The 26,317-nt window shown below is 39.1% G+C and overlaps 1 protein-coding gene across 9 annotated transcripts in view; it reads left to right on the top strand.

Annotated features, from left to right (window-relative positions):
• The window catches only part of Stk3 (serine/threonine kinase 3), a 270,132-nt gene that overhangs the window by 90,285 nt on the left and 153,530 nt on the right, over positions 1 to 26,317 (top strand). The window contains exons 7-8 of one of the 9 annotated variants that reach the window (XM_063264224.1): positions 5,583 to 5,707; positions 10,935 to 17,202. The exons of 7 other annotated variants lie outside the window; for them this stretch is intronic. In XM_063264224.1, the coding sequence (XP_063120294.1) occupies positions 5,583 to 5,702 (120 nt within the window). In that variant the 3' untranslated portion in view covers positions 5,703 to 5,707; positions 10,935 to 17,202. Of the gene's footprint in view, positions 1 to 5,582; positions 5,708 to 10,934; positions 17,203 to 26,317 lie in introns of those variants that run through there. One more of the 9 variants, XM_039079867.1, reaches the window with a different exon arrangement.

Genomic DNA, 26,317 nt, shown 5'->3' with positions numbered 1-26,317 from the left:
TTCAGCTCCTTCAGTGCTTTCTGTAACTCCTCCATTGGGGTCCCTGTGCTCAGTCTGATGGTTAGCTGCAAGCATCCTCATCTGTTCAGTAGGGCTCTGGCAGAGCCTCTCAGGAGACATCTGTATCAGGCTCCTGTCAGCAAGCACTTTTTGTAATCAACAATAGTGACTGGGTTTGGTGGCCGCATATGGGATGGGTCTCCAGGTGGGACAGTCTCTGGATGCCTTTTTCTTCAGTCTTTGCTCCACACTTTGTCCATGTATTTTCTCCCTTGAATATTTTGTTCCCCCTTCTAAGATGAACTGAAGCATCCACATTTTGGTCTTCCTTCTTAAGCTTCATATGGTCTGTGAGTTGTTTCTGAACATTTGGGCTCATATCTACTTCTCAGGGAGTACATATGATGTGTGTTCTTTTGTGATGGGGTTACCTCACTCAGGATGATATTTTCTAGTTTCATCCATTTGCCTAAGAATTTCATGAAGTCATTGTTTTTGATAGCTGATTAGTACTCCATTGTATAGATCCATTTTCTATATCCATTCCTCTGTTGAAGGGCATCTGGGTTCCTTTCTGGCTTTCTTGAGTCAGGGCTAGGAATCTGAATTGATGTCTTTGTGCTTGAACAACAAGGCCTTTACTTATGAACCCTCTTCCAAGCCCTCAATATTATTACTTTTAAGTGGCATCAGTTATGTTCATATTATTCTGCAATCACCACCAAGATTCACTTCTCATTCCCACCTTAACTTCATACTTAGATAATTCGATAGTTGCTGTTACGTCATCCGTATGACATGAGGTCGTCACCTGACCTGTAAATCTGCTGTGACTCTAACCAAGCAAGTGAAACATCTGTATGACCAGAACTGCATGTCTTTGAAGAAAGAAATCAAAGAAGATCTCAGAAGATGGGCCAATCTCTCATGCTCATGGATTAGTAGAATTAATAGTAAGAATGGCCGTCCTGTCAAAAGTAATCTACAGATTCAATGCAATCCCCATCCAAATTCCAACTTAATTCTGAACAGAGATAGAAAGAAATATTCTCAACTTCATATGGAAAAACCAAAGACCCAGGATATTGAAAACAGTTCTCTACAATAAAAGAACTTCTTGGGGAATTGCTTTCCTTGACCTCAAGCTGTATTACAGAGCAATAGTGATAAAAACTGCATGGTATTGGTACAGAGACAGGCTGGTAGAGCAATGGAATAGAACTGACAACCCAGAAATGAACCCACGCACTTATGGTCACGTGATCTTTGACAAAGAAGCCAAAACCATACAGTAGAAAAAGGAAAGTATCTTCAACAAATGGTGCTGGTGTAACTGGTGGCTTGCATGTAAAAGAATGCAAATTTATCCATTCTTATCTCCTTGTACAAAGCTCAAGTCCAAGTGGATCAGGGACCTCTACATAAAACCAGATACACTGAATCTAATAGAAGAGAAAGTGGGAAAGAACCTCGAACACACTGGCATGGGGAAAATTTCCTGAACAGAACACCAATAGCTTATGCGCTAAGATCAAGAATTGACAAATGGGACCTCATGAAACTGAAAAGGTATGTAAGGCAAAGGACACTGTCAATAAGACAAGCAGCAACGTACAGATCTTTACCAACCTTACATTGGATAGAGAGCTAATATTCAAAATATAAAAGAAGTTAGACTTCAGAGAGCCAAATAACCCTATTAAAAATGAGGTACAGAGCTAAACAGAGAATTCTCAACTGAGAAATCTCAAATGGCTGAGAAGCACCTAAAGAAATGTTCAGTATCCTTAGTCATCAGGGAAATGCAAATCACAGTGACCCTGAGATCCCACCTCACACCAGTCAGAATGGCTAAGATGAAAAGCTCAGGTGACAGCAGATGCTGGGAGGATGTGGACAAAGAGTCTTTTTCATTCTTCTGGGTATATAATCAGTAGTGGAATTCCTAGATTGTATGGGAGTTGTGTTGGTTTTGCTGAGGGACCACTATAATTTTTCCATAGCTCACCAACCTCTCCTGTTGTATTAGAGCGACAGGAGAGGAGGGCATAGAGAATATATTATTTCAAGGATTTCTAGATCTTGCTGCTGTACAGGGTGCACCTGTACTTCTAGCTACTTGCAAGGTAGTGGGAGAACTGAATTTAGGCCGGCCTTCACAACACCGACTGCATTTAAAAAGAAAACAAGCCAGACGTACCATACTAATGAGATTCAGGAAAATCCTGTCAATTTGTTAAGTTGTGTTTGTTGTTACAGGAAGCTGGGTTACTTGTGCACAGATCTGCAGAGGAACAGGAGACATGGCTGCTGTACTATGACAATCCTCAGGTTACATTTCTCTTTCACAGGTCACACATTGCAAGGCTAAGAACATTTTGAAATGTGTGATAGAGAATTTGTTAAATGTTTTTTCCCCCACACACCAAATATTTCACTTAACTACTAGCTTTGCTCACATAGCACTTACATGTATTTTCCCTTACTTGTTAATAAGCACTTATTGTAAGGAGGGCACTTAAGTCTATGCTTTGAATCACTGTATGTTAATGTGTCATGCCCATTCTTTGGCTGATTTCAACATACAGATTTGACGTTTATTTAATAATTTACTGTAATATTAAAATTAACAACATTCTTTTTTTTACTCACAAATGTGCATTTGGAATATATTGTTCCAAACAGAACTGTTGTAACACATTTCTTGTCAGTCTTAGTGTCATCACTATCCTTGAGAAAACAGAAGAACTAGTAAAATATATATGAAGCAATGAAATGAAAAATATTAACTATTTTCTTTTGGAGGGTGTGTCATGATTTCCTCCTTGAGCTATTAGTTGGAAGTGTCTCATGATTTCTTTTAATCTATTTTGTTTTGGGTTAAGTGTTTTCAGACCGTATCTTTTGGCTGCCATGTGGGAAATAATGCTTTATTTAGAAACATATTCCTGTAAACTATTGGGTAAATATTTCAACTTTGGTGTATAGAATCTTGTTTGTTTTTTCCTATTTTTTTATTTACCTTAAATAAGGGAGATGAACCCCTTCTATTCAGTGTTACAGTTTCATGAATGAGTCCTGGGCTCTGGCAGTGGGCATCTCGTGGTTTAGCTTTATGAGCCTTTCAAGTTTGCTTTCCCCAGGCCAACCCAGTTCTTCTTCTTCTTCTTTTTTTTTTTTTTATTAACTTGAGTATTTCTTATATACTTTTCGAGTGTTATTCCCTTTCCCAGTTTCTGGGCAAACATCCCCCTCCCTCCTCCCCTTCCTTATGGGTGTTCCCCTCCCCACCCTCCCCCCGTTGCCGCCCTCCCCCCAACAGTCTAGTTCACTGGGGGTTCAGTCTTAGCAGGACCCATGGCTTCCCCTTCTACTGGTGCTCTTCTAGGATATTCATTGCTACCTATGAGGTCAGAGTCCAAGGTCAGTCCATGTATAGTCTTTAGGTAGTGGCTTAGTCCCTGGAAGCTCTGGTTGCTTGGTATTGTTGTACATATGGGGTCTTGAGCCCCTCCAAGCTCTTCCAGTTCTTTCTCTGATTCCTTCAACGGGGGTCCTATTCTCAGTTCAGTGGTTTGCTGCTGGCATTCGCCTCTGAATTTGCTGTATTCTGGCTGTGTCTCTCAGGAGCGATCTACATCCGGCTCCTGTCGGTCTGCACTTCTTTGCTTCATCCATCTTGTCTAATTGGGTGGCTGTATATGTATGGGCCACATGTGGGGCAGGCTCTGAAGGTGTTCCTTCAGTCTCTGTTTTAATCTTTGCCTCTCTATTCTCTGTCAAGGGTATTCTTGTTCCCCTTTTAAAGAAGGAGTGAAGCATTCACATTTTGATCATCCGTCTTGAGTTTCATTTGTTCTAGGCATCTAGGGTAATTCAAGCATTTGGGCTAATAGCCACTTATCAATGAGTGCACACCATGTGTGTCTTTCTGTGATTGGGTTAGCTCACTCAGGATGATATTTTCCAGTTCCAACCATTTGCCTATGAATTTCATAAAGTCATTGTTTTTGATAGCTGAGTAATATTCCATTGTGTAGATGTACCACATTTTCTGTATCCATTCCTCTGTTGAAGGGCATCTGGGTTCTTTCCAGCTTCTGGCTATTATAAATAAGGCTGCGATGAACATAGTGGAGCACGTGTCTTTTTTATATGTTGGGGCATCTTTTGGGTATATGCCCAAAAGATATAAAAGATACAAAAGAGGTATATGCCCAAAAGATATAAAAGATACAAAAGAGGTATAGCTGGATCCTCAGGCAGTTTAATGTCCAATTTTCTGAGGAACCTCCAGACTGATTTCCAGAATGGTTGTATCAGTCTGCAATCCCACCAACAATGGAGGAGTGTTCCTCTTTCTCCACATCCTCTCCAGCATCTGCTGTCACCTGAGTTTTTGATCTTAGTCATTCTCACTGGTGTGAGGTGAAATCTCAGGGTTGTTTTGATTTGCATTTCCCTTATGACTAAAGATGTTGAACATTTCTTTAGGTGTTTCTCAGCCATTCGGCATTCCTCAGCTGTGAATTCTTTGTTTAGCTCTGAACCCCATTTTTTAATAGGGTATTTGTCTCCCTGCGGTCTAACTTCTTGAGTTCTTTGTATATTTTGGATATAAGGCCTCTATCTGTTGTAGGATTGGTAAAGATCTTTTCCCAATCTGTTGGTTGCCGTTTTGTCCTAACCACAGTGTCCTTTGCCTTACAGAAGCTTTGCAGTTTTTTGACGTTGAGGTATCTGGATAGTTTGAGGTCATAAAACTGAATGTCTGAGATGAAGAAAGTTTATGTATCACCAAAAATTAACTACAGACTTCTGATGGTGTTGACATTTTTGGAGCTTAATACCACCACAAATCCATAGTGTGTTACCCTTTAGAGAAGCATGTAAAGATGGCAGCCTCTTTTCAAACCTCTGAAACATTTCATAATAATCGTAAAGGTTCTTAGTGGACCATTTAGGTTTCTGCAGTGTTTTAAAATAAGTCCCCAACTCTAACAAGCAATAACTCGATGGTCAGATATGCCAACATTGGCATTCCCCAGAAGTTTCACTGAATTGTTGTAATGCCAACAATTTAAATAACTTTCTATAAAATATGTGACTTGTGAACAAAGCTGGGCGTGGGAGAGGGAGTCCTCCCCAGAAAAGCAGACTAGTGGCTATCCAGTGCTTAGCAGCCCTGACAGCATACACCTGCAAGGACCATTAGATGGTCTTAACAGCTTATATTTAGGAATCTACATGTACCTACATGTACATCTACCAAGACATATATGCAGTCAGTAACAATGAGTGAAAAACGAAGTCATGAATTTCAATGTGTTTGAAAATGTTCAAACAGATTAAAAGAACATGAATTTGAACAAATTTGAGAAGTATACATGGGAGGGTTTGGAGGGAGGAAATTGTAATTAATACACAGTTTCAAAATAAAAAGTATGTCTTGAATAATAGAAAATCATACTTTAATTTATTGGAGAAATTGTTTTAAAAACTTTTGATGAAATAATTAAAAGTTTGTTTCAGGTTTGCTGAGATGGCTCATCAGGTAAAGTACTTCTGTTCATGTCTGGTAGCAGTGTCCTTCCTTCCTTCTCTGGACCAGATTGGAGGCTGAGTCTCAGGTTCCACACGCTCTTCTCTGCATGAACACAAAGCACTGTGTAACGTTTCCTGTCGGCCTTTCCTACTCCTGAGCTCTGTGAGTACAGGACTGACAAAATTCAGACAAGATTCTTCTTTCTAAACTGTTAGAGCTTGAAGAGTGATATCTAAGAAATTAGATATGATGACTTTGTTGATGGGAACTTTTGTCAGCTATTGTAATATTATGGATTACAGCAAAGAAGTATTGAAAAGAATCCATCTAGTGCAGGGAAGTTCTGATTTCACTCTAATGAACCTATTCCTGTCTCTCCAGGACTCTGCCTAAAGTAAAACTTTGAATAATTTGAATATTCAATGACAGTCAGGTTATTTATCATCTGACAATGCAGCTGTCATCTGTTGAAGAGTGAATATAGTTAGCAGTTTTAAATTTTTCTGTCAAAATTGATAAAGAGAGGGATTATTTTTTAATTGAATGAATTATCTTCTAACTGCATGCTTCATCCACCTTCAAATGGAATCTTCACTGGGATTGTTGTCAATATTAGCAAGAATATCCAAATTTATGTACTGTCATCTATTTGTAGCTTTCTCATTTGCTCGTTTCCCAGGCTAAAATGTAATGAAATAAAGGGTTTGTCATCAATACTGTACTAAGTAAAGGAGGTTACTAGAGAGGGTGAATACAATAAAAATTACTATAAGCACATATGAAGATATAGTAAAATTCTATATATCACTGTATGCTAATTAAAATTCTAATGTAGAGAAAGTAACAAAATAGTAATAATGCAATTATTTTTAAATAAATTTTTATGTATATGATCCATTTTTTATATTTATTGAAATATATGTGTATGTGTGTGTGAGTGTCATAGTTAATATCTTATCAAGAGGAATAAAAAGTACAGTTTAAAGGGTACTTACTCTCTTTTCAATAACAAAATAAAAAAAGGTTTTTTTTTTTGGTAGAGAAAATTTCATCAAATTTAAGCAACAGATCATACAATAATTAGTCCAAGAGGAACAGTTAGGCTTAGTATAATGTTACTAAATACATTATACATTTTTTACAGGTTATGGATTTAAATTTGTGGGTTTTTTAAATTTTTCATTATATATCTCTTTACTTACATTTCAAAGATTATTTCCTCTCCCTGTTTTTTTAATTTTTTATATTTTCTTTACTTACATTTCAAAGGGAAATTTGTGTTTTTAAGTTTTAAAATTCTTTGCAGAGATTTTTTTGTTTGTTTTTGTTTTTATTAAAACAATTTTATTTTTAAATTCTACTAGAGGGTTTAGACTAACAATTTAGGTTTATAAAATTTTTTGTTTACAGTTTTAGAGATTCTTACTTGGTCTCTTTATTTTGAGTTGTGTATATATTCATTCAGTTTTTAAAGAATGCTGCATATTTAATGGAAGAACGTTTTTAAAGGAAGTGTTGCCAATCAGTCTAAATTTGTTACAGTTAAAATTTGATGGTCTACAGACAATTTATAATCCTTTTCTTGTTATAAAATATTGTCAAATTTTTAGTAGTATCAGTTGGAAAGTTTATAGAAACATTTAAGGTGGCTTAAAAGAGAAGTAAATCTTTAATTTGAATGTGATGGCACCTGTTTTCATTTTGTTTCCTCGGCAACACTGCGGGTGCACCCAAACTGCCCATAGACCACCCTGGTTCTGGAGGAGAATGAAATCATTCTGTCTCTTTCTTAAAAAAATAAAACAAAACCCTTCATCCTTTCACTGACTAAATATTTAAACAGAATTATAAAGCATCTGTCAGAGTTTGTGGACTCACTTTGGAGTGAAAGAGTCTAGGACACATTCATGGAAGTTTTGAGTAAAAGTATCTGAGTGATTTTACTTTGACTCTCTTATGGTAGCAGTTTCAGTAGAGTGAGAACTAGAAATCAGAATGGTGACTAACAGTAAAGGGAGAAAACTGGCAGCACTCAACATTCGTTGTGGAAAGCCGTGCTTTCTTGTGTCATCCATTTGCTGAGAATTTGAATTAAAAAATGAAACACCCTTTTTCCCCCTAGAATGTTCCCAGCAGTCATGGCTTATGCTGTAGCACAGGGATCCCCAACCGTCCAGTTACTTCATTGCTACTTCATAACTGTAATTTTGCTACTGTTATGAACCACTATATAAGTACCTGGTACTCATCCTCCAAAGGGCTTGGGAGATGAGGCTGGAGCCGCGGCTCTGGAGACTCGTGAAGGAGAAGAGTCAAGCCAGCAGAAACAACCTTTTCTAATAGGTTCTGCGATTCTCAGACGCCATCATCTCTTCATGGATACCATAAAGTGTTTTGTTAGCTGTTTTAGCTGTGGGCAGTTGAGACTTAGAGTCATTGAAGTAAGTGGCTGGAAATTACTAATTTTCAGTGATCTGAGGCCAGAATTGATTCTTATAATAGGTAAATATCTTAGGCTAACATATATCCTTTTGACAAACTTTCTTAATCAAATTGGATTTATTCCTGTGCTTGCCAAGGAAAATTCATATGGGAATATTTTAGTTCATATTTGTAGAATTGGATGAATATATAGGCTTGTAGGTCTTTATTTAAAAATTTCCTTTTTATATAGATTATGTCTTGCCTTGGAAATATTTATAGGTGGCATATTCTAAATCAGACTTCATAAAGAAGCCTTTTATATAGAACCAACACGAACATTAAGTATTTGACATGTGTTTCAAGTGACATTCTTCTGTTCTTTTTATTGTAAGATTGCATCTTTTTCTTAGTTCCAGCACTGTCTATGACAAGCTGCTGGAGCCTGTTCTGCATAGTGGTGGTTGGGTGGGCCAGAGCTAAAGTGCGGAAGACCAGTAGTGCAGTGTTGATAGTCCAGGCGGCCCATGATGCACAGTAAGAAAGGAGGAGGAGACCTCTGCACATACAAAGGGCATAAAAATAAGGTAGCCTTTAAATTCAGCTGACTGATGAAAGGAGTGTAGACACCTAGAGAGACAGTTCTGTACCCATGAGTTTTTTCTGAAGCTTTTTCTAGTTTTTACTTTTAAAGATGCTTCTGTATGTAACTGTTGTTTACTTAGAGAGAGACCTAGTTTACCCTCAGTATGAGGGATCGAACCTGGAACATACTAAGCAAGAGCTCTACTATATCTCCAAGCTACCTCTCTATTGGTTTTAAAAAATTATATATTTTTATTTGAACTATATTTAATTTAATTATAATTATATCTTTTTACCCTTACTCTTTCTCCCTCTGTCCTCTCTCATGCACCCCCTTTGTTCTTTCTCAAATTCACAGCCTTTCTTTTCTTTAGTTGTTTTGCACACATTCTCTCCTAAATGTATAAATATAACCTGCACATTTTACAGTAAGCATGGTCTCAGAGCTAAGCACTTACTTAGTGTTGATAGCTAGTTGGGGGCTCGTCCCTGGGAAGACCGTGTCTCTCACTCTCAGTGTTCCTGGGTTGCTCAGAGGCCTCTGCCTATCCTTGAGTCCTGGTGAGTTTTCCCTCTCCCACGTTAGCATGTCCATTGATGTGTTCCTGTTTGGGTCTTGTCTAGGCAGCCATGTTGATGAGACTTCATGGGTTAGAGACATTTTTAGGAAACATAATCTCACAGCAGATTTCTCTTCTTTTGAGTTTTAGACTATTTCCCTCCTCCTCCAGTGATCCTTGAGCTTTAGGCTTTGAATTATGGTATGGATGTATCAGGTAGGACTGGGCGTCACATGTCTCTTGTTCTTTGCATTAAGATCAGTTAGGGTTTTCTGTAATGGTCTCAGTCAGTTGAAAAGCAATGTTTCTTTGGTAAGGGGGTACAAACTACACTTATTTGTGGGTCTAAGGATAAATGTATAGAATGTAGTTAGGAGTTATTCTGATTTAGTTAAGTGATGGTTGTAGGTTCTCCTTTGTGATCTATAGATTCATTAGCCCTGGGTTCTATGCTAAGTTTTCAGTACCAAGCATGTTCTCCCTCTTGTTGAGAAGGCCTTAAATCCTGTGAGAGCTGCTGGTTACTGCCAGCATATGCATGTCACTACTGTACTCTTAGGGCTGTTATGCTCGTGCCAGTCACTGTTGTGGTTCACAGCATCATGACTGGGGAGGGCTGGTGGTTGCTTCCTTCCTTTGGAAGCTTGCATGGTGCCTTCTGGGTCTGTAATATGTTGAGGCCTGGAATGGTAAGTCCTCCAACATTGTTCATTTCATGCAGGATCATTTCTTAAGTCTACCCAACGTCTTTTGTAGTTATGATTTTTGAGATAGCTTTTTTCTAGTTCTGTGAAGGATGAGATGGAGATTTTGATTGGTATTATATTGAATCTTTAAATGGCTTTTGGCATTCATAATATTGATTCTACCAAGATAGGAGCCTTGAATGTCTTTCCATTTTCAAGTGTCTTAATCAGCTTCTTCGGCTTAAAGTTTTCCTTGTACAGGTCTTTTACATCCTTGGTTACATTTAGTCCTATATAATTGTCTTTGAGGCTATTGTGGATGGGAATGTATCCATGTTCTTTTTTTCTGTATAATTGTTTTTGTTACATTGAAAAGCTATTGTTGAATTTTGGCAAGTTGATTCAGTGCCTTACTGAGTTACTGTTGACTGTTTCTAGAAGTTTTCTGGTAGAATTTTTGGATCCCTAATGTATGATATAATAATCTAGAATAGGGATTCATTCACTTCTTAATTTCCTGTGTGTATCACTTTTTTGCAGTACTGTTCTCACTAGTCTTCATGTATGATTGAAAAGTAGTGGCGGTGGTGGTTGCCCAGTCTTGTTCCTGATTCCAGTGGGATTGCTTCAAGTTTTTCTCCATTTATGATGGTGTTTGTTGTGGGTTATCATACAAGTTTTTCATTTCATTGAGATCTCTTCCTCTAGTGTACTCTCACTAGGACTTTATCATGAAGGCCTGTTGGATTTTGTCAGTCTTTTTCTACATCTGTTGAAATGATCATGTGATTGCAATCATCATGTATTTTGTTCTCAGCAGTATTTTATGTTTTAGCAATTCTAACTTTGTGTGTGTGTGTGTGTGTGTGTGTGTGTGTGTGTGTGTGTGTGTGTGTGTGTGTGTGTGTGTGTGTACAATCTCTAGGGTATACTTATTCCTCTGTTAGGTCCACAACACAGATTCCTGTCTTTAGGTTTGGTCTGTTGGATATTGTCTTTAACAGTATTTATATTATGGGAACATTTTCTTCTCTGTTATCTATTACTATGATGCATATATTTATTTCTGCATGATGTACTATATTGCCTGTGTGTTCCTTTATTTTTTAAAATTTAAATTGTTTTGGCTTATTTCAGCTAGATCTCCTACTTTGGAAGTCCTGATAGTCTGTCTTCTGCCTGAGTCTCCCGTAAGTCTGTCCATTGACTGCTCTCTTGGATGATTCTGTCTCCTTATTGAATTATGGTTTCAGATTCTGGATTGTCTATGTCACCTCCATCAGCCTGTGTCTGTGTTTTCTTGCGTTTCACTCAGTCATTAACTCTCCTTATGTTTACCGAGTGATTTCTTTAAATTCTTTGAGTTCTTCGATGGAATTTATGATAGTTCTTTTAAATTCTGTGTCCTGGCGTTCATCTAGGAAATTCTCATTGGTGAATATTTCTGTAAGAGTGATGGATTTGAGGGATGGGTACACTGCCTTAATTTTTCATGTTTGTATTTTTTGATGAGATGTGCCCATGTGGACTTGTTTTGTTAGTTCTGTGTCTGATATGGATAGGCAAGGTGAGAAGAACATGCGCAGTAGAGGTCAGGTTGGACCTAAAGGTTGGAGATGGCTTAGGTGAACACAGGGCTGAGCTGGTGTGCAGAATATGCATCCTGGTCTAAAGCTGAAGTTTGGGGGTAAAGATGGGATTGATGAAGGTACATAGAGTGTAGAATCAAGTGGCTTCACAAGACCAGACCCTGCAGAGGATGTTCAGGATGTAGGGGGGAGAAGAGTTTCCATGTCACATGAAAGTGGCCTGTAGATTGGGAACATTCAGGGTCCTGGTGGAAGCCTAGTCAACTGGGAGCCACAAATGCAGGGGTAACCATACTAGTCCAGAGCTCCAGATGTGGGCCTGGGCTGTATCTGGAGACTTGGAGAGAACTTGTAGAAGGGAAGATACGTGATTTGGTTAAAACCTAGAGAAGATCATACAGAATTCAGCTTATCAGAAAGCCCCAGTCTCATTTTAAAAATTAGCCTTAAAAAAAAGAAACTCCTTATTTGCCATTTTGAGGCAGAGTCCTGCTAGGTTGTCCATATTGGTCTTGAATCTGTACTGTAGCCCAGGCAGACACTTGTGTAATTTGTGATTCCCCTGCATTAGCTTTCTGAGTAGCTGTGGTCATAGACCTGTGACAACAGGCTCAGCTTGAAACACATACTCCAAATAGGCTCATTATTGACCTGTTACAGTTCTACTTTTTAATAGTCCTTCATATCCCTGATACAAGGATCATATAAATTTACAAACAGAAATCCATCTATCCCATCCTTTACCTATGCACGGCACGGCTGACTATGCATGATAGTTTCTTGGGGATAAGGCAATAAATCTCCACCTAGGTGCCTAGAACTTTGCTGGAAAGAAAGGTGATGAAAATGCTTGAGGAATTGATTTTTTAAAAATCTAAGTGCTTTTATTATGGAGAAGTTATTACATCACATTTATGGACATTAGACACTATTAAAAACCCTTTGGTTTTCTTTTTAATTAATTAATTAATTAAACACTCTCCTCGTATCTATTCAGTATAGTACTCAGAGTTCTAGCCAGAGCAATAAAACAGCTGAAGAAGATCAAGGGGATACAAGTTGGAAAGGAAGAAGTCAAGGCATCACTATTGGCAGATGATATGACAGTGCACATAAGTGACTCCGAATATTCTACCAGGGAATTCAACAGCAGATGAACACTTTCAGCGAAGTGGGTGGGTACAAAAATTAGCTCAAACACATCAGTGGCCTTTCTTTATACAGATAATAAACGCCCTGAGAAAGAAATACGGTAAATGACACACTTCACAATAGTCACAAAGAATATAAAATATCTTGGTGTAACTCTGATCATACCAGTGAAAGATCTGTATGACAAGAACTTCAAGTCTCTCAAGAAAGAAATTGAAGACCTCAGAAAATGGAGAGATCTTCCATGCTCATGGATCAGCAGGATTGGCATAGTAAAGATGGCCATCCTACCAAAACTCATCTACACAGTCCTCTGCTGTATGTGTGTGAGGGGCCTCATATCAGCTGGTGTATGCTGCCTGGTTGGTGGCTCAGTGTCTGAGAGATCTCTGGGGTCCAGATCAGTTGAGAATGCTGGTCTTCCTATGGAGTCTCCCTCCTCAGCTTTTTCTAACCTTTCCTTAATTCAGTCACAGGGGTCCCCGGCTTCTGTCCATGGGTTGGGTGTAAGTATCTGCATCTGACTCTTGCAGCTGCTTGTTGGGCCTCTCAGAGGGCAGCCATGCTACAGAGGCTCCTGGCTAAAGCACACCATAGCCTCAGTAATGGTGTGAGGCCTTGGGGCCTCCCCTTGAACTGGATCCCAATTTGGACCTGCCGCTGGACCTCCTTTCTCTCGAGCTCTTCTCTATTTTTGTCCCTGCAGTTACTTTAGACCGGAACAATTCTGGGTTAGAGCTTTTGACTGTGGGATGGCAACCCCATCCTGCCACTCCAGTCTTTCTACTGGAGGTGGACTCTACGAGTTCCTTCTCCAGACTGTAGAGCACTTCATTCAAAATCTCTCCCCTTGAGTCCAGAGAGTCTCTCACCTCCCAGGTCTCTGGTACATTCACAGGGTCTCCTCACCACCTACTTCCTGAGACTGACTGTTTCCATTTTTTCTGCTGGCCCTCAAGGCTTCAGTCCCCTCCCTCTCCCCCTCCTCCCAAATATCTGATCCTGTTTTCCTTTGCCCTTCCTTGTCCCCTCTCCCAGCCAGATCTCTCCTTCTTCTGCCCTCTGATTGCTTCCTTCTCCCTCCCAAGTGGGACTGAGTCATCCATCCCGCCTTGGGCCCTTGGGCTTGTTTAACTTTTTTGAGTTCTGTGGATTATATCCTGGGTGTTCTGTAATTTTTGGCTAATATCCACTTATTAGTGAGTACGTGGATGTCTGTTTGAGTCTGAGTTACCTCATCAGGATGATATTTTCTAGTTCCAAGGTTGGAAGATTTAATGACTGCTTCTATTTCCTTGGGCATTATAAAACCATTCATAGTCTACCTGATCTCGATTAGCTTTTATATTTGGTATGTGTATAGAAAATCATCCACTTCATTTAGATTTTCCAATCTTGTGAATTACAGACTTTTGATGGAAGACCTAATAATTCTTTGAATTTTCGTTTTTATTGTTATGTCTCCCTTTTCATTTCTGATTTTGTTAATTTTGGTGCTGCCTTTGTGCCTTTTAGTTATTTTGACTAAAGGTTTGTCTGTCTTGTAGATTTTCTCAAAGAAGCAGCTTTTGATTTTGTTCATTTCTTTCTGGGTTTGTAACTGATTCATTTCATTCCTGATTTTGATTATTTTTTGCCTTCTACTCCTCTTTGGTGCACTTACTTTTTTTCTACAGCTTTCAGATGTACTTTTAAATTGCTGGTATGAGAACTTTCTAATGTCTTTATGGAGGTACTCAATACCCTTTGAGCACTGCTGTCACTGTGTTCCATAAGTTTGGGTAATTAGTACTTTCATTTTCATTGAATTCTAGAAAATCTTTAATTTCTTTATTTCTTCCACGATCCGGTGATCATTGAGTAGAGAATTGTTCAGTTTTCAAGTTTTTTAGACTTTTTGTTGTTGAAGTCCAGCTTTAGTCCATGGTGATCTGATAAGATGCATAGTATTATTTCAATCTTCTTGTGTCCGTTGATGTTTGCTTTGTGACTGATTATATTCTTGATTTCAGAGAAGGTCCTTGAGGTGTTGAGAAGAAGGTATATTCTTTTGTGTTTGGGTGAAATGTTCTATAGATATCTCTTAGGTCAATTTGAACCTTAACCTCTGTTAGCTTCTTTATTTTTCTATTTAGTTTCTGTCTTGATGATTGCTCTATTGTTGAGAGTGGGATTTCGAGGAGTCCCACTATTTGATGTGTGACTTAAGCTCTAGTAATGTTTCACTTATGAATGTGGGTGCCTTTGCGTTTGGTGCATACATGTTCAGAATTGAGATGTCCTTGTGGTGGATTTTTCCTTTGATGAGTATGAAGTGTCCTTCCCTGTCTCTTTTGATTGCTTACAGTTGAAAGTTAATTTTATCAGATACTAGAATGGCCACTCCACCTTGTTTCTGAGTCCATTTGCTTGGAAAACCTTTTTCCATCCCTTTATACTGAGATAATGAGTTTCTTTGTTGCTGAGATGTGTTTCTTGTATACAGCAGAATGGTGGATTCCGTTTACCTATCAATTCTCTTAGCCTGTGTCTTTTTATTGGGGAATTACGTCCATTGATGTTGAGAGATATTAAAGACCAATGATCTCTGTTATTTTGATGTTGGTAGTAGAGAGAGAGAGAGAGAGAGAGAGAGAGAGAGAGAGAGAGAGAGAGAGTGTGTGTGTGTGTGTGTGTGTGTGTGTTTCTTTCTCTTCTATTGGTTTTAATGGTGTGAAATTATTTCTTGTTTTTTCTTGAGTATAGTTAGCCTTATTGTGTTGGGGTTTTCCTTCTAGTATCCTCTGTAGGGCCAGATTAGTGGAAAGGTATTGTTTGAATTTGGTTTTGTCATGGAATATCTTGGTTTCTCCATCTACGATGATTGAAAGTTTTGCTGAGTATAGTAGACTGGCCTGGCATCTGTGGTCTGTTGGAACTCTGCCGAGGCTCTTCTAGCTTTTAGTCTCAGATGAGAAATCGGGTGTAATTCTGGTAGGTCTGCCTTTGTGTGTTGCTTGGCCTTTTTCCCCTGCTACTTTTAATATTATTTTTTTGTTTTGTATATTTAGTGTTTTGATTATTCTGTGGCAGGAGTATTTTTTTTTTCTGGTCCAATCTGGTGTTATGTAACGTTTTTGTACCTTTATAGACATTTCTTTTTTCAGGTTAGGGAAATTTTCTTCTGTGATTTTGTTGAAGATGTTTTCTGGACCTTTGAGGTGGGAATAATTTCTTTTTCCTTCTCCTCCTCCTCCTCCTTCTTCTATTCCTATTGTTCTTAGATTTGGTTCTTTTCAAAGTGTTACAGATTTCCTGGATGTTCATATCATGAGCTTTTTAAATCTTGTGTTTTCCTTGACTGATATATTGATTTCTTCTATTTTATCTTCTACCCCCGAGATTCTCTCTTCCATCTTCTGTATTCATTAGTAATACCCATGTCTATAGTTTCTGAACTCTTCCCTAGGTTTCCCACCTCCAGGATTGCATCAGGTGGCATTTTCTTCATTGTTTCCATTTCCCTTTTCAGGGCTTGGACAGTTTTAGTCATATCCCTCACCTGTCTGATTGTATTTTCCTATGTTTTTTAATATTTAATTGCTTTCTCTTTTAATGACTCTCCCTGTTTGAATGTATTTTCTTGCATTTCCTTAAGGTTTTTATTCATGTCCTCTTTACAGGCCTCTATCATCTTTACAAGACTGGCTTTAAGAGCCTCTTCTTGTGCTTCCCTTTATAGGATATCCAGGGTTTTCTGTAGCAGGGCAGCTGGGCTCTGGTGGTGCCCTGTGCCCTGGCTCTTGCTGACTGTGTTCTTAAACTCTGGTTTAGGCATTTGGTTTTCCCTGGTGTTGGTGGGATAATCCTGATGGCAGTGGGACTTCTGGAGTTGTGGGCCGGACGGTAGAGATGAAAGTACACTGATCTGTTGGGTGTGCCATAGGCAGACCCCACTCTACTCTTCCAGGCACACGCAGCTGTGGTGGTGTGTGGGTCCAACTCTGCAGACTGTTCCAGCCCGATGCCTGGGGCGATGGGTGGTTGGGCAGAGTTCCAAGCTTTTGGGGTCCCTTGTGGGCTCCACTGGAGATGGTGGAGGATGCCTTTCCAGACAGGAGTGCCAGGGCACAACTAGACAGTGGGCCTCCAGGGATTACTCGTGCCACTCACCTCTGCTGGCTCCCCTAAGTGGACCTTCTTTTGGTTTTCTTAATGTTGTAAAGTACAACTGTGGAACTTTTCATAATATGAATTGTTTCCATTTTTTATATTCATGTATTTCATGTTTACATTTAAATATTTATATAATAGGTTCCTAATATAGAAATATAATTGTATACATATATATGTATATAGTTTTTTGAGACAGAGTTTCTAAGTATAGCTCTGCTATCTTGGAACACACTCTTGACTGGCCTTGAACTCACAGAGATCCACCTGCCTCTGCCTCCAGAGTGCTGGGATTAAAGGCATGCACACCCCCCAATTTATATATTTACACAACATATGTTATATAATATTTATAAAATTTATACAATAATTTTCATAACAAAAATTATCATACCTGTGTCATTTTTTTATGCACTGTTCTTTTAAAACCATGTTTTCTTATTTGTATTGAAAGCATGACATAAAATTTACTAGACCCCCCAGAGCTCCCAGGGACTAAACCATCAACAAAAGAATATACATGGAGGGACCCATAGCTCCAGCAGCATATGTAGCAGAGGATGACCTTGTTAGACATCAGTGGGAGGAGAAGCCCTTGGTCCTGTGAGGCTCTTTGCCCCAGTGTAGGGGAATGCCAGAGTGGAGAAGGAGGGAGGAAGGGAGGAAGGGAAGGAGTGGGTAGGTGGATGAGTGAATGGGGGAGCATCCTCATAGAAGCTGGGGGAGGGGGCATGGGATAGGGGGTTGTGGATGGAGAAACAGGGAAAGGGGATAACATCTGAAATGTAAATAAAGGAAATATCCAATAAAAGAAAAAAAAACAATCTAGGAGTTTGGTGTTCTGCAGTTTTAAGTATATTCAAATTGTTTCATACTGGATCTTTTTAAAAATGGGTTTTTTGCTTTAGTTTTGAAAACTAAAATTCTGTGGTAACCACACATGCATTCCCCAGTTTCTTTCCTGCTCTTCAGTGTTCTGTTTCTTCCCTGTGTCTCTAACTACAGCAGATACTTGTCTTTATGGCTTTTCCCGTGTGCTTAAGGTTGTGAAGGTTTATTCAGTTGTGGCAGTGACACATTATAGACAAAATACTATTTACTGTGGATATGTCATTTCATTCATTCTACGTATTCATTTTTATAGTTTGCTTTTATTATAGGTTATTGTTCTTTTTATCAAATTTCTTCGTCATATTTTACCTTACTTGGGGCCATAAACCATTGTCCTGGCTGTGCTTTGGGAGTTACGTGGTCAGGTCTTCCACCTGTCTTGAGGCTGCATTGATAACATATACCTTGTTACATTAGTCACTTGGAAATCTTTTGATTTGTTTTGTTCCCTTAGATATTTAATTGATTTATGTTTAAAAGATTGAGAACTTTGTCAATTGAATAATCACAAATCATGAGGTTAGAGTTCTTTCCTGATAGCTGACAGATTCTACGTTCCTCAGCTTAACTCAGGGCACCTCATGCTGCCCCAGGGCATGTGATGTTACAACGTCAGTTGAGCAGACCTTAGTCTGCTATGAAAGCGGAAGGAGGGCTGGAGAGATGGCTCAGCGGTTAAGAGCACTGACTGCTCTCCCAGAGGTCCTGAGTTCAATTCCCAGCAACCACATGGTGGCTCACAACCATCTGTAATGGGATCCGATGCCCTCTTCTGGTGTGTCTGAAGAAAACTACAGTGTACTCATATAAATAAAATAAATCTTTAAAAAAAAAAAAAAAAGAAAGCGGAAGGAAAGCCAGGCCGTCCAGCTCTGCTGCTGACATCTGTTTCTGATACAGTTGGGTAATATTCTCAAAGTTAAAGATGCGATGTATGATTACTGTCTGTGGTTCCCTTGGTAACGACTGCAGGCAGCCTGTCTCCTTTGTGACCTGTTCATTTGTGTTAGGTGTGACTAAGTCCAAGTGAAAGTGAGTTGTACTGCTGAGGAAAGTTTAAGTAATTGATTTTTTTCTACCACTAATCCTCTTAGATTAGTTATTTAATTTATTAAGTTTTATTTTACTCCTTGAATTTTGCAAAAATAATGAAAAATCTTATCAGAAATTTCAAAATGTACATTTGCATTTAGGGATCACTCTTTCTAAAAACCATATATTAATTTTTAACATAACAAACTAATGTATTCTGTTTTTTCCCTTTGATACAGGAAAACTGTCTGTTTTCTTTAAAATATTTATACTGGAATTAGAGATGAATACATGAGGTTAAGTGAAAGTGTACGCGAATACTTATGAACACAAGTGTGAGTAGAGAAAATATAGAAAGTGGTTTAAACCAGGGTGCCTGACTCAGGCAATGGTGGGGAAGGGAAGGGAGTAGGGAACCATCAGAAGCTAAAATGGAGGGGCCCTGAGACAAGGAGAAGGGCTGAGGGCCCAGGGCATCTTGTCCTTACGCACACAGTGTGGGAAATGGTACCTTTTGGTGTCTCAGAACAAGGACTTGACACTGTTGGGTTAGCTATTCTGGGAATTCGTTTTCTTGCTGAGCATCCAGCTTGCGGTGCATCCAGTGGGGTTCTCAGAGGACTTGCAGGAACCGATCTCAAAGAACAGTTCCTTTCCAGTTAGCACAGTGGATTATGCTCCTGAATCAAGCATATTTTCTTTGTACAGCATTGTCCAACTTTTATATGAAGTCACCTTTTTTATTTGTCGTATGTCCTGTAACTTAGTTGCTCCGATTTCACATAGTGACTTCCCATAGTGAGGTGATGTCCTTGGATGTAATGATTACGCTATTGCTCTCCATACAGATTTCAGTGCTGTCATATGACATTTGTATGTATTCAATCATACATACACATTTCAGTGCTGTCATATAGCATTTGTATGTATTCAGTCATACTTCCTGGTATTTTACAGATAATACTTTCACCTCTTTCTTGTTTTTATCTAGTTTGACTCTAGGGCAAGTACAGATTCTTTTAAACTGTGTGATACATAAAACAGGCATCAAGGAGATTGCACTAGAGAGAAAGTGCAAACTCTGCCAGGGCTGCTTAGTCAGCTGTGCTAGTGTTAGCTGTGCTCACTGAGAGCATCACACCCTGATTTCTAGTAGTTTAAAAAAGTCATTAGCATTTTACTCTTGTCTTAATTATTTTTCTTTTGCTGTGGTAAAACTCCATGACCAAGGCAACTTACAAAGAGAATGCTTATTTTGGCATTTACAGTTTCAGAGGTAAGTTAGAGTCCATGGTCGTCATGTCAGAGTGTGGCAGCCTGCAGGGCAGGCAATGAAGAAGTAGCTGAGACCTTACACTTCGACCAACAAGCAGAGGCAGAGAGCTAACTGCAAATGGTGTGAGGTTCTGAAACTAACAAAGTCAGCTCCCGGTGACACACCTCCTTCAACAAGTCCACACCTGCTAATCACTTCCAAACAGTCCACCATCTGGGGACCAAGTATTCAAACTTAGGGGCAGTGGGGGTCGTTCCCATTCAAACTACTAGTTTTATTTACTTTATTTGATCTATTCTGAATGAACAGAAAGAGAAACCGTTTTTCTAACGTTCATCTTGTCTCTCTGCCTACCCTTCCTTCTTTCTTTTAGAAATGGTCTTTCTCATAAAGCCCCGGATGGCTTCAGACTCCTTATATAGACTAAGGTGATCTTGAATTTCTTTTCTACCCCTAGCCCCAACCCATCCCCTGGGATTACAGGCATTTGCCTCCACTTCTGATTTATGCTGTACTGGGGATCAAAACCAGTGTTTCCTGCGTGTTTGGTAAACCATCTATCAACTAATCTATGTCTCTAACTGAGATGGGGTGTTCCCTGCAGAGTATATGGGCTACACACGCTAATATCTGATCCATGGATATAATTCAAGTATTTAAAATGCACATATTAATTTTCTTCATTAACTTTATGCAGTATATCCATAAGCATTATCTGTAGCTTCTTTTCCTCTCCAGGACGTCTGTTCCTTTGTATAATTCTGTGATGCTACAGCCTCCATTGTATTTTGGTTGATACTAGGATGACGTACTAGAATGCATTGAAGGTGATGGCTGAGAGCTGGGGAGCTGGCTTCACTACTTGCTGTTCTACCTTGGGGAAAGCAACTCTGTTCTTAGTTGTGACATTTTCATGACAATTTCATGATTCGGTTCATGTAAGGAACCGAATACATATTTACTGAGTCCATGTAGTGTCCTGTCATCACCATCATAGAGATGCTGTGCTTGACCACCATGTGTGTGCTGTGTGCTCTATCCCATCCTTGCCTCTCCCCTTATTTCTGACACTTTGTTTAGTAATTTATTCAATATGTTTGCTGTTGGTGTTGTTCTACTAGAATGCTTAGTCTTTAAAGATTCTATTTTCTTCATGATTATTTGGAACAGGACATATTAGAGAAGGGGGGAGGGGGAAAGAGAATGAATTAGTGACATAGTTAATATTTTATTTGCCTATCAAAGTGAAGTATAATATTAGTATCCAAAGATAGACAGACGATATCTCATTTACCTTACTGGAGGAAGATATTTGAACACTCTAACCATAGAACAGATTAATCAAAACAAAACTGAAGCTGAGGAAGGTGCAGAAAAAGGAGGAACACAAGCAGTGAACCTTGGTATTTATTACCAAATCTACTAAAGTAGCTATAATAAGAAAGAATTATGAAGTATACTAATTAGTAGTCACCAAGATAATTAACTTGAAAAGAATTAAAAGAACAGTATTCATTAAATTGAAGGAGAAAAATCATCTGGATTAGAAAAAAATAAGAATTCTTAATAAATGCCAAAACATGGTAAAATTCAACACTTTCTTAAGTATATTAGCTTACAAAGTATATTAAAAACAAAACTAAAAATTTGACAGAAAATTCTGAACCTTTTAATAATAGATATTATTATACAGTGTTTATATCATATTTTTAATAAGGTTAAGAATTGAAATCATCAGTTCCACACAAAGAGAAGTAGAGAAGTAGATCTTATTTTGCTGTCTAGTTGTTTGTTTAGCTAGCCTGTGTGTCTGCTGCTCTGTGGGCTAACTGGCCTGCAGGAAAGGTGGCAGTCCACAAGAGGAACTGGCTGGTCCTTGCTTTTGCTAGCTGCTATGGTTGTCTGCATTCCAAGTGGCGCTGTGTGCTACTGTTTAGTTTTGCTGATTGCTGTGACTGATATGGACTACATGTCATTAAATGAAAATACAGTTATTTATAAGTGTACTTAATTTGTTTTTTAAATTTGGCTTAAAGCTAATAAGGCTTTTCCTGTGCTGACCTGCGTAATTTAGTATTGTTTAGGGAGCTCTGACCCTCGTGTTAATAAATTATGAATGCATTGTTTTGCAGTGAATATGCAGACATTTCAAAGCGACTGTGGAAGATACTGCTCATAGAGCTCTGGAGGATGGGGTAGGAAAGCAACAGGAGCACAGTACCTATGTAATCTGTAGCAGGTGGCTGATGTTATGTCAGGTAGCCTTCCTTGCTACCTGACATGGAGAGTGGAGCAGCGTCACAGGGATCCATAAGCTGAGCTGGGTGAGGTTGAGGAGTCTGTGATGTGGTGGATGGGCTCAGTGCTGGAGCCCTGACCTCCCTCTTACAGCGAAGCTCACAGCTCATTCAGAGGTGAGGTCAGGACAGTTTGCTAAAGGTAGACAGGGACTGCCACTCTCAGTGATGGAGTCGGCATGCTGTCACTTAGAAGGTGACATAGTTCACTGCTGGATTGTGAAGCAGACAAGATCCAAAGTGGTAGAGCAGACGCTGTCAGGAGGACAGGCCCGTTAGGGGCTACGGAAAGAAATGTCCTGAGTCGTGAGCTTTGTAAAGAACAACCGGACTGCCTGTCTGTTGACTTTAAGGGGACTCTTGCCACATTTTAAAAATCAAAAGCAGTGGAATGTTTTCTTTGCTCGTCTGATCACGGTGAATAAGGAAAGGCACTAGCAGAGTGAGGGGCGAGGCACTAGACAGTGTGCCGGGCACACTCAGTAGCAGCTGTCCACGGATAGACTGGCCCTATCTGACGTTAGTGTTCCTGCTTAGGAGTCAGGGTAAATTTAAAGTGTGTTCAGATGCTTGCTTTCCTTTTCTTCAAGTGGATAGTGAAGGTACTGAAACTGAATTTGCTTTTAAAATGGATTTTGTGATAGGATTATCACTTCTTATTGCTGTATTTACCACTCGCTTGATCAGTATTGAGTATCAGTTCTATTTTCAATCACTGAGAATTCAACTGTGAATAAGTCAGAAATAGCTTGTTACACTGTAGCTTGCTGTTGATAGCTATGATTGAGTGTGGATACTTGCAAATATTATTTCAATGTTTTTCTCAGATTTATTTACTTCAGTTGCCATCTAACGTATGATAGAGTGCTTAGCAAAAATGTGTTTGTATATGTTTATCATTTAGCTTCTAACAGCTTTATGTACTTAGCGCTTACTTACAGTCTCTCAGCCTGTAAGGGCTGTGTTAAGGCAGAAGTTCGGTTTAACATGACTCGCTAAGCCTTTATTCTAAAGTGCTTTGAAGGTACTATATGCTTCTAGGGTCCCTGCACATTTAAAGGACTGTGAAACTAAAGGTTGGCCACCCTGCTAAGACATTAGTGGTGATTTCTGATTAGAAGTTGATATTGAAGTCTCTCCATCTGGTTCTGTTGTTTAAATGAGTCTGGTTCAGCAAAGTGGTTTAAATCACTCTGGTACCTGTAATTGTATGTAAACAATCAAGTCTGACTATCAACTCCCACATGTTTGGTACAAGGGTTGTATGAATAACTGTTGTAATTGCTCTTGGTGGGTGTATCTTTAAATGTTGGAAATGGGACGTTCATATGCAGTAAGTCTTAGGCATAGAGGCACACATGGGTTTCAGTGTAATACAGAGCAGGAAGGAGACACAGTTTGTGGAGCAGTCTCTATAGGATTGCGTTCAGTATTTACCTAGAGAGCGCTGGGAATGGGATCTGCTGTCTGCTTTACTGTGTGTTTTGATCTCTACGTCATTTACTTCTTCTGCATGTTAACAGATGGTGTCAGAAGATGCTGGTATCAGTTAATTTGATTGAAGTCATAAAAATTTCACAGTTGTGGAGATGTTGCATGCCTTCATTAACTTTCAAATTTTAATTCTGAAAAAAATTAAAGGAAGTAAAAGACAGATATTTAAAGGATAATATAGCATTATACTCTTGCATTTAGGACTCTGTATTCATATGAATATTTTATATTAAAATATTTAATCACAATATAAGGAACTTTGTTTTTAATATGTTTTTAGTAGTAAGAATAAATACATCTAACATAATATATATTAATGTTAAGTAGTAGAGACAATATTTGGCATCATTGAGTTCCTCTGTCCTGTGCAGATCAAAATCTTCAAGTTGTTTTTAAAGTTGGCTTTTTGTTTTTTATACCTATACTTTTACATATTTTAATTTTATGTTTTGAGAAGTGCTTAGGAATCTAAGATCAGGGTGCTGCTTCCTGATTAATAGGCTGATTAATCTTCTTGTGCTGTACAGAGAGAATGGACTCGATGTGGATGCCCTGTTTAGAGTAGGGTACTTCCCTGTCTCCTACCCTTGCCATTTGAGTAATTTCAGATCTTTCCATGAATAAGCGCCTTCTACCACAGAACAGATGCTTCTCTGATAAAGGTTGAGAGCTGGACTAATCTTTGGGTATAAAGACAACTATTTAGGGAGCAGTTTGATATTATGTCCAGTTAGCAATATAATGGTCCAGTAATACTGGCTTGTCTGCTGGGGCCCAGGACAGCCTTCTGATCTGCTTCTCTGTGGAAGTTTTCTCTACCGTTAGAGGGAAGCATGTAGCTGTTAATGAGTGTCTAATAGTTTTCCTCCAAGGTTAAACATCTTTCATAAACAACATGGGTTACCACAATAAAAGCATGGCTCATAAATATAAAAAAGAAAGGAGAGATATCTATTGTTAAAAAATTCAAAACCTGCAAGAACTTTGAAGGACAGAGTAGTTTGAATTAAATAAGATGAAATTAGACATGAACTAACTTTGACTGTCTGTCCACTCTTGTTTTCATAGTAAAACAACAGAGTTAAGGAATTTTGATACATCAGTCCCCAGCAATCACACAAAAAGCATTTAGGAATATTTAGAGTTTTGACAGATTTCTTTTTCTGTTTTTTGAGATAGGTTTGTACACCATGGCCCAGGCTACGATGTGTAGCTTGGGCTGACTCCAACTCACAGTTACCTATTTACTTCCTTCTGAGGGCCGGGGTCACACATTTGAGCCATCTGGCCTGGCTTCATAGTACATACTTTATGATCCTGGGCTGTTGAACTCTTTAATGGACATTATATAGAATTGAATTATTTTCTCAAAGTAAGAATGAATAATTGAGTAGACATTATTGGTCTATTTTTACTAATATTAATATCCAATATACTCAACATTTAAATTAATTAATTAATTTATTTGTTGTTTTTTTTTTTAACAATCCAGCCATTACCCTCCTGTCCCCCTCCCACAGTTCCTCATCCCATTCCTCCTCTCCCTTCTTCAAGATGATGGTCCCTCCTGAAACAGGCCTCCCTCCTGTGTTGAGAAGTGCCTGGTTTCTTCTTGTCAAGAGTAGATAATGGAGAGATGCTTTAGAGGTGTATTCCAAAGTGCAAACTCCTTGTTGGTGCCACACAGTCCTTCCTTAGGCCTTTCTAGGTAGGGAGGGGTTGGCCTTTTTCTCACTCACCCTGGTTAGTGGGCAGCTGGTTCTCACCTTCTCTGCAGGCCCAGATGCTGCTTGCTTCCTGTGTGCTCACCAGCTGCCTTCTGTGAGAAGTTCTGCTTGTTGTTTCCTGATTTTATCTTACGTTTTTTAGCATAGATAGATCCCATAGTTAGACTAAGGGTAGCGAACATCATAGCAAAGAAGATAATCTGTGCCCTGGGGCTACTTGGAAAGAGGTGACGGCCTCTCTTGCTCTCTTGCCTGACCTCCTCATTGTCTGGTGCCTTCCTTCTCCTTGAGCTCTAGTGGTGGGCAATTGGTCTTGTACTCCTGTCTTGCAGTAGTTGAAAGTGAATATAGTACCCAGCTTTAGGACCTCCCTGCCTCCATACTGAGTGTTTGGTATGTAAGTGATTTAACAGTCATGCAGTCAGGATTTCAGAGTAAACAGTTTCCACTCCCATTACTGTCTCCTTGTATTTATGAGTGTGTGCAAGAACATGATACTCTTCTCATGGATTTAGAGACGCTAAAACACCAAGCTAAAATGTCAAGCTAATTAAAACATTTCGAGACTTCAGTTTTTGTACTTACTGGTGAGCAAATAGTTTTTTTTTTTTTTTTTTTTTTTATTAACTTGAGTATTTCTTATATACATTTCAAGTGTTATTCCCTTTCCCGGTTTCCGGGCAAACATCCCCCTCCCCCCTCCCCTTCCTTATGGGTGTTCCCCTCCCAACCCTCCCCCCATTGCCGCCCTCCCCCCATAGACTAGTTCACTGGGGGTTCAGTCTTAGCAGGACCCAGGGCTTCCCCTTCCACTGGTGCTCTTACTAGGATATTCATTGCTACCTATGGGGTCAGAGTCCAGGGTCAGTCCATGTATAGTCTTTAGGTAGTGGCTTAGTCCCTGGAAGCT

Source organism: Rattus norvegicus, chromosome 7, assembly GCF_036323735.1.
Source record: "Rattus norvegicus strain BN/NHsdMcwi chromosome 7, GRCr8, whole genome shotgun sequence".
NCBI lineage: Eukaryota > Metazoa > Chordata > Mammalia > Rodentia > Muridae > Rattus > Rattus norvegicus.
This window is presented reverse-complemented; position numbering and strand designations above follow the sequence as displayed.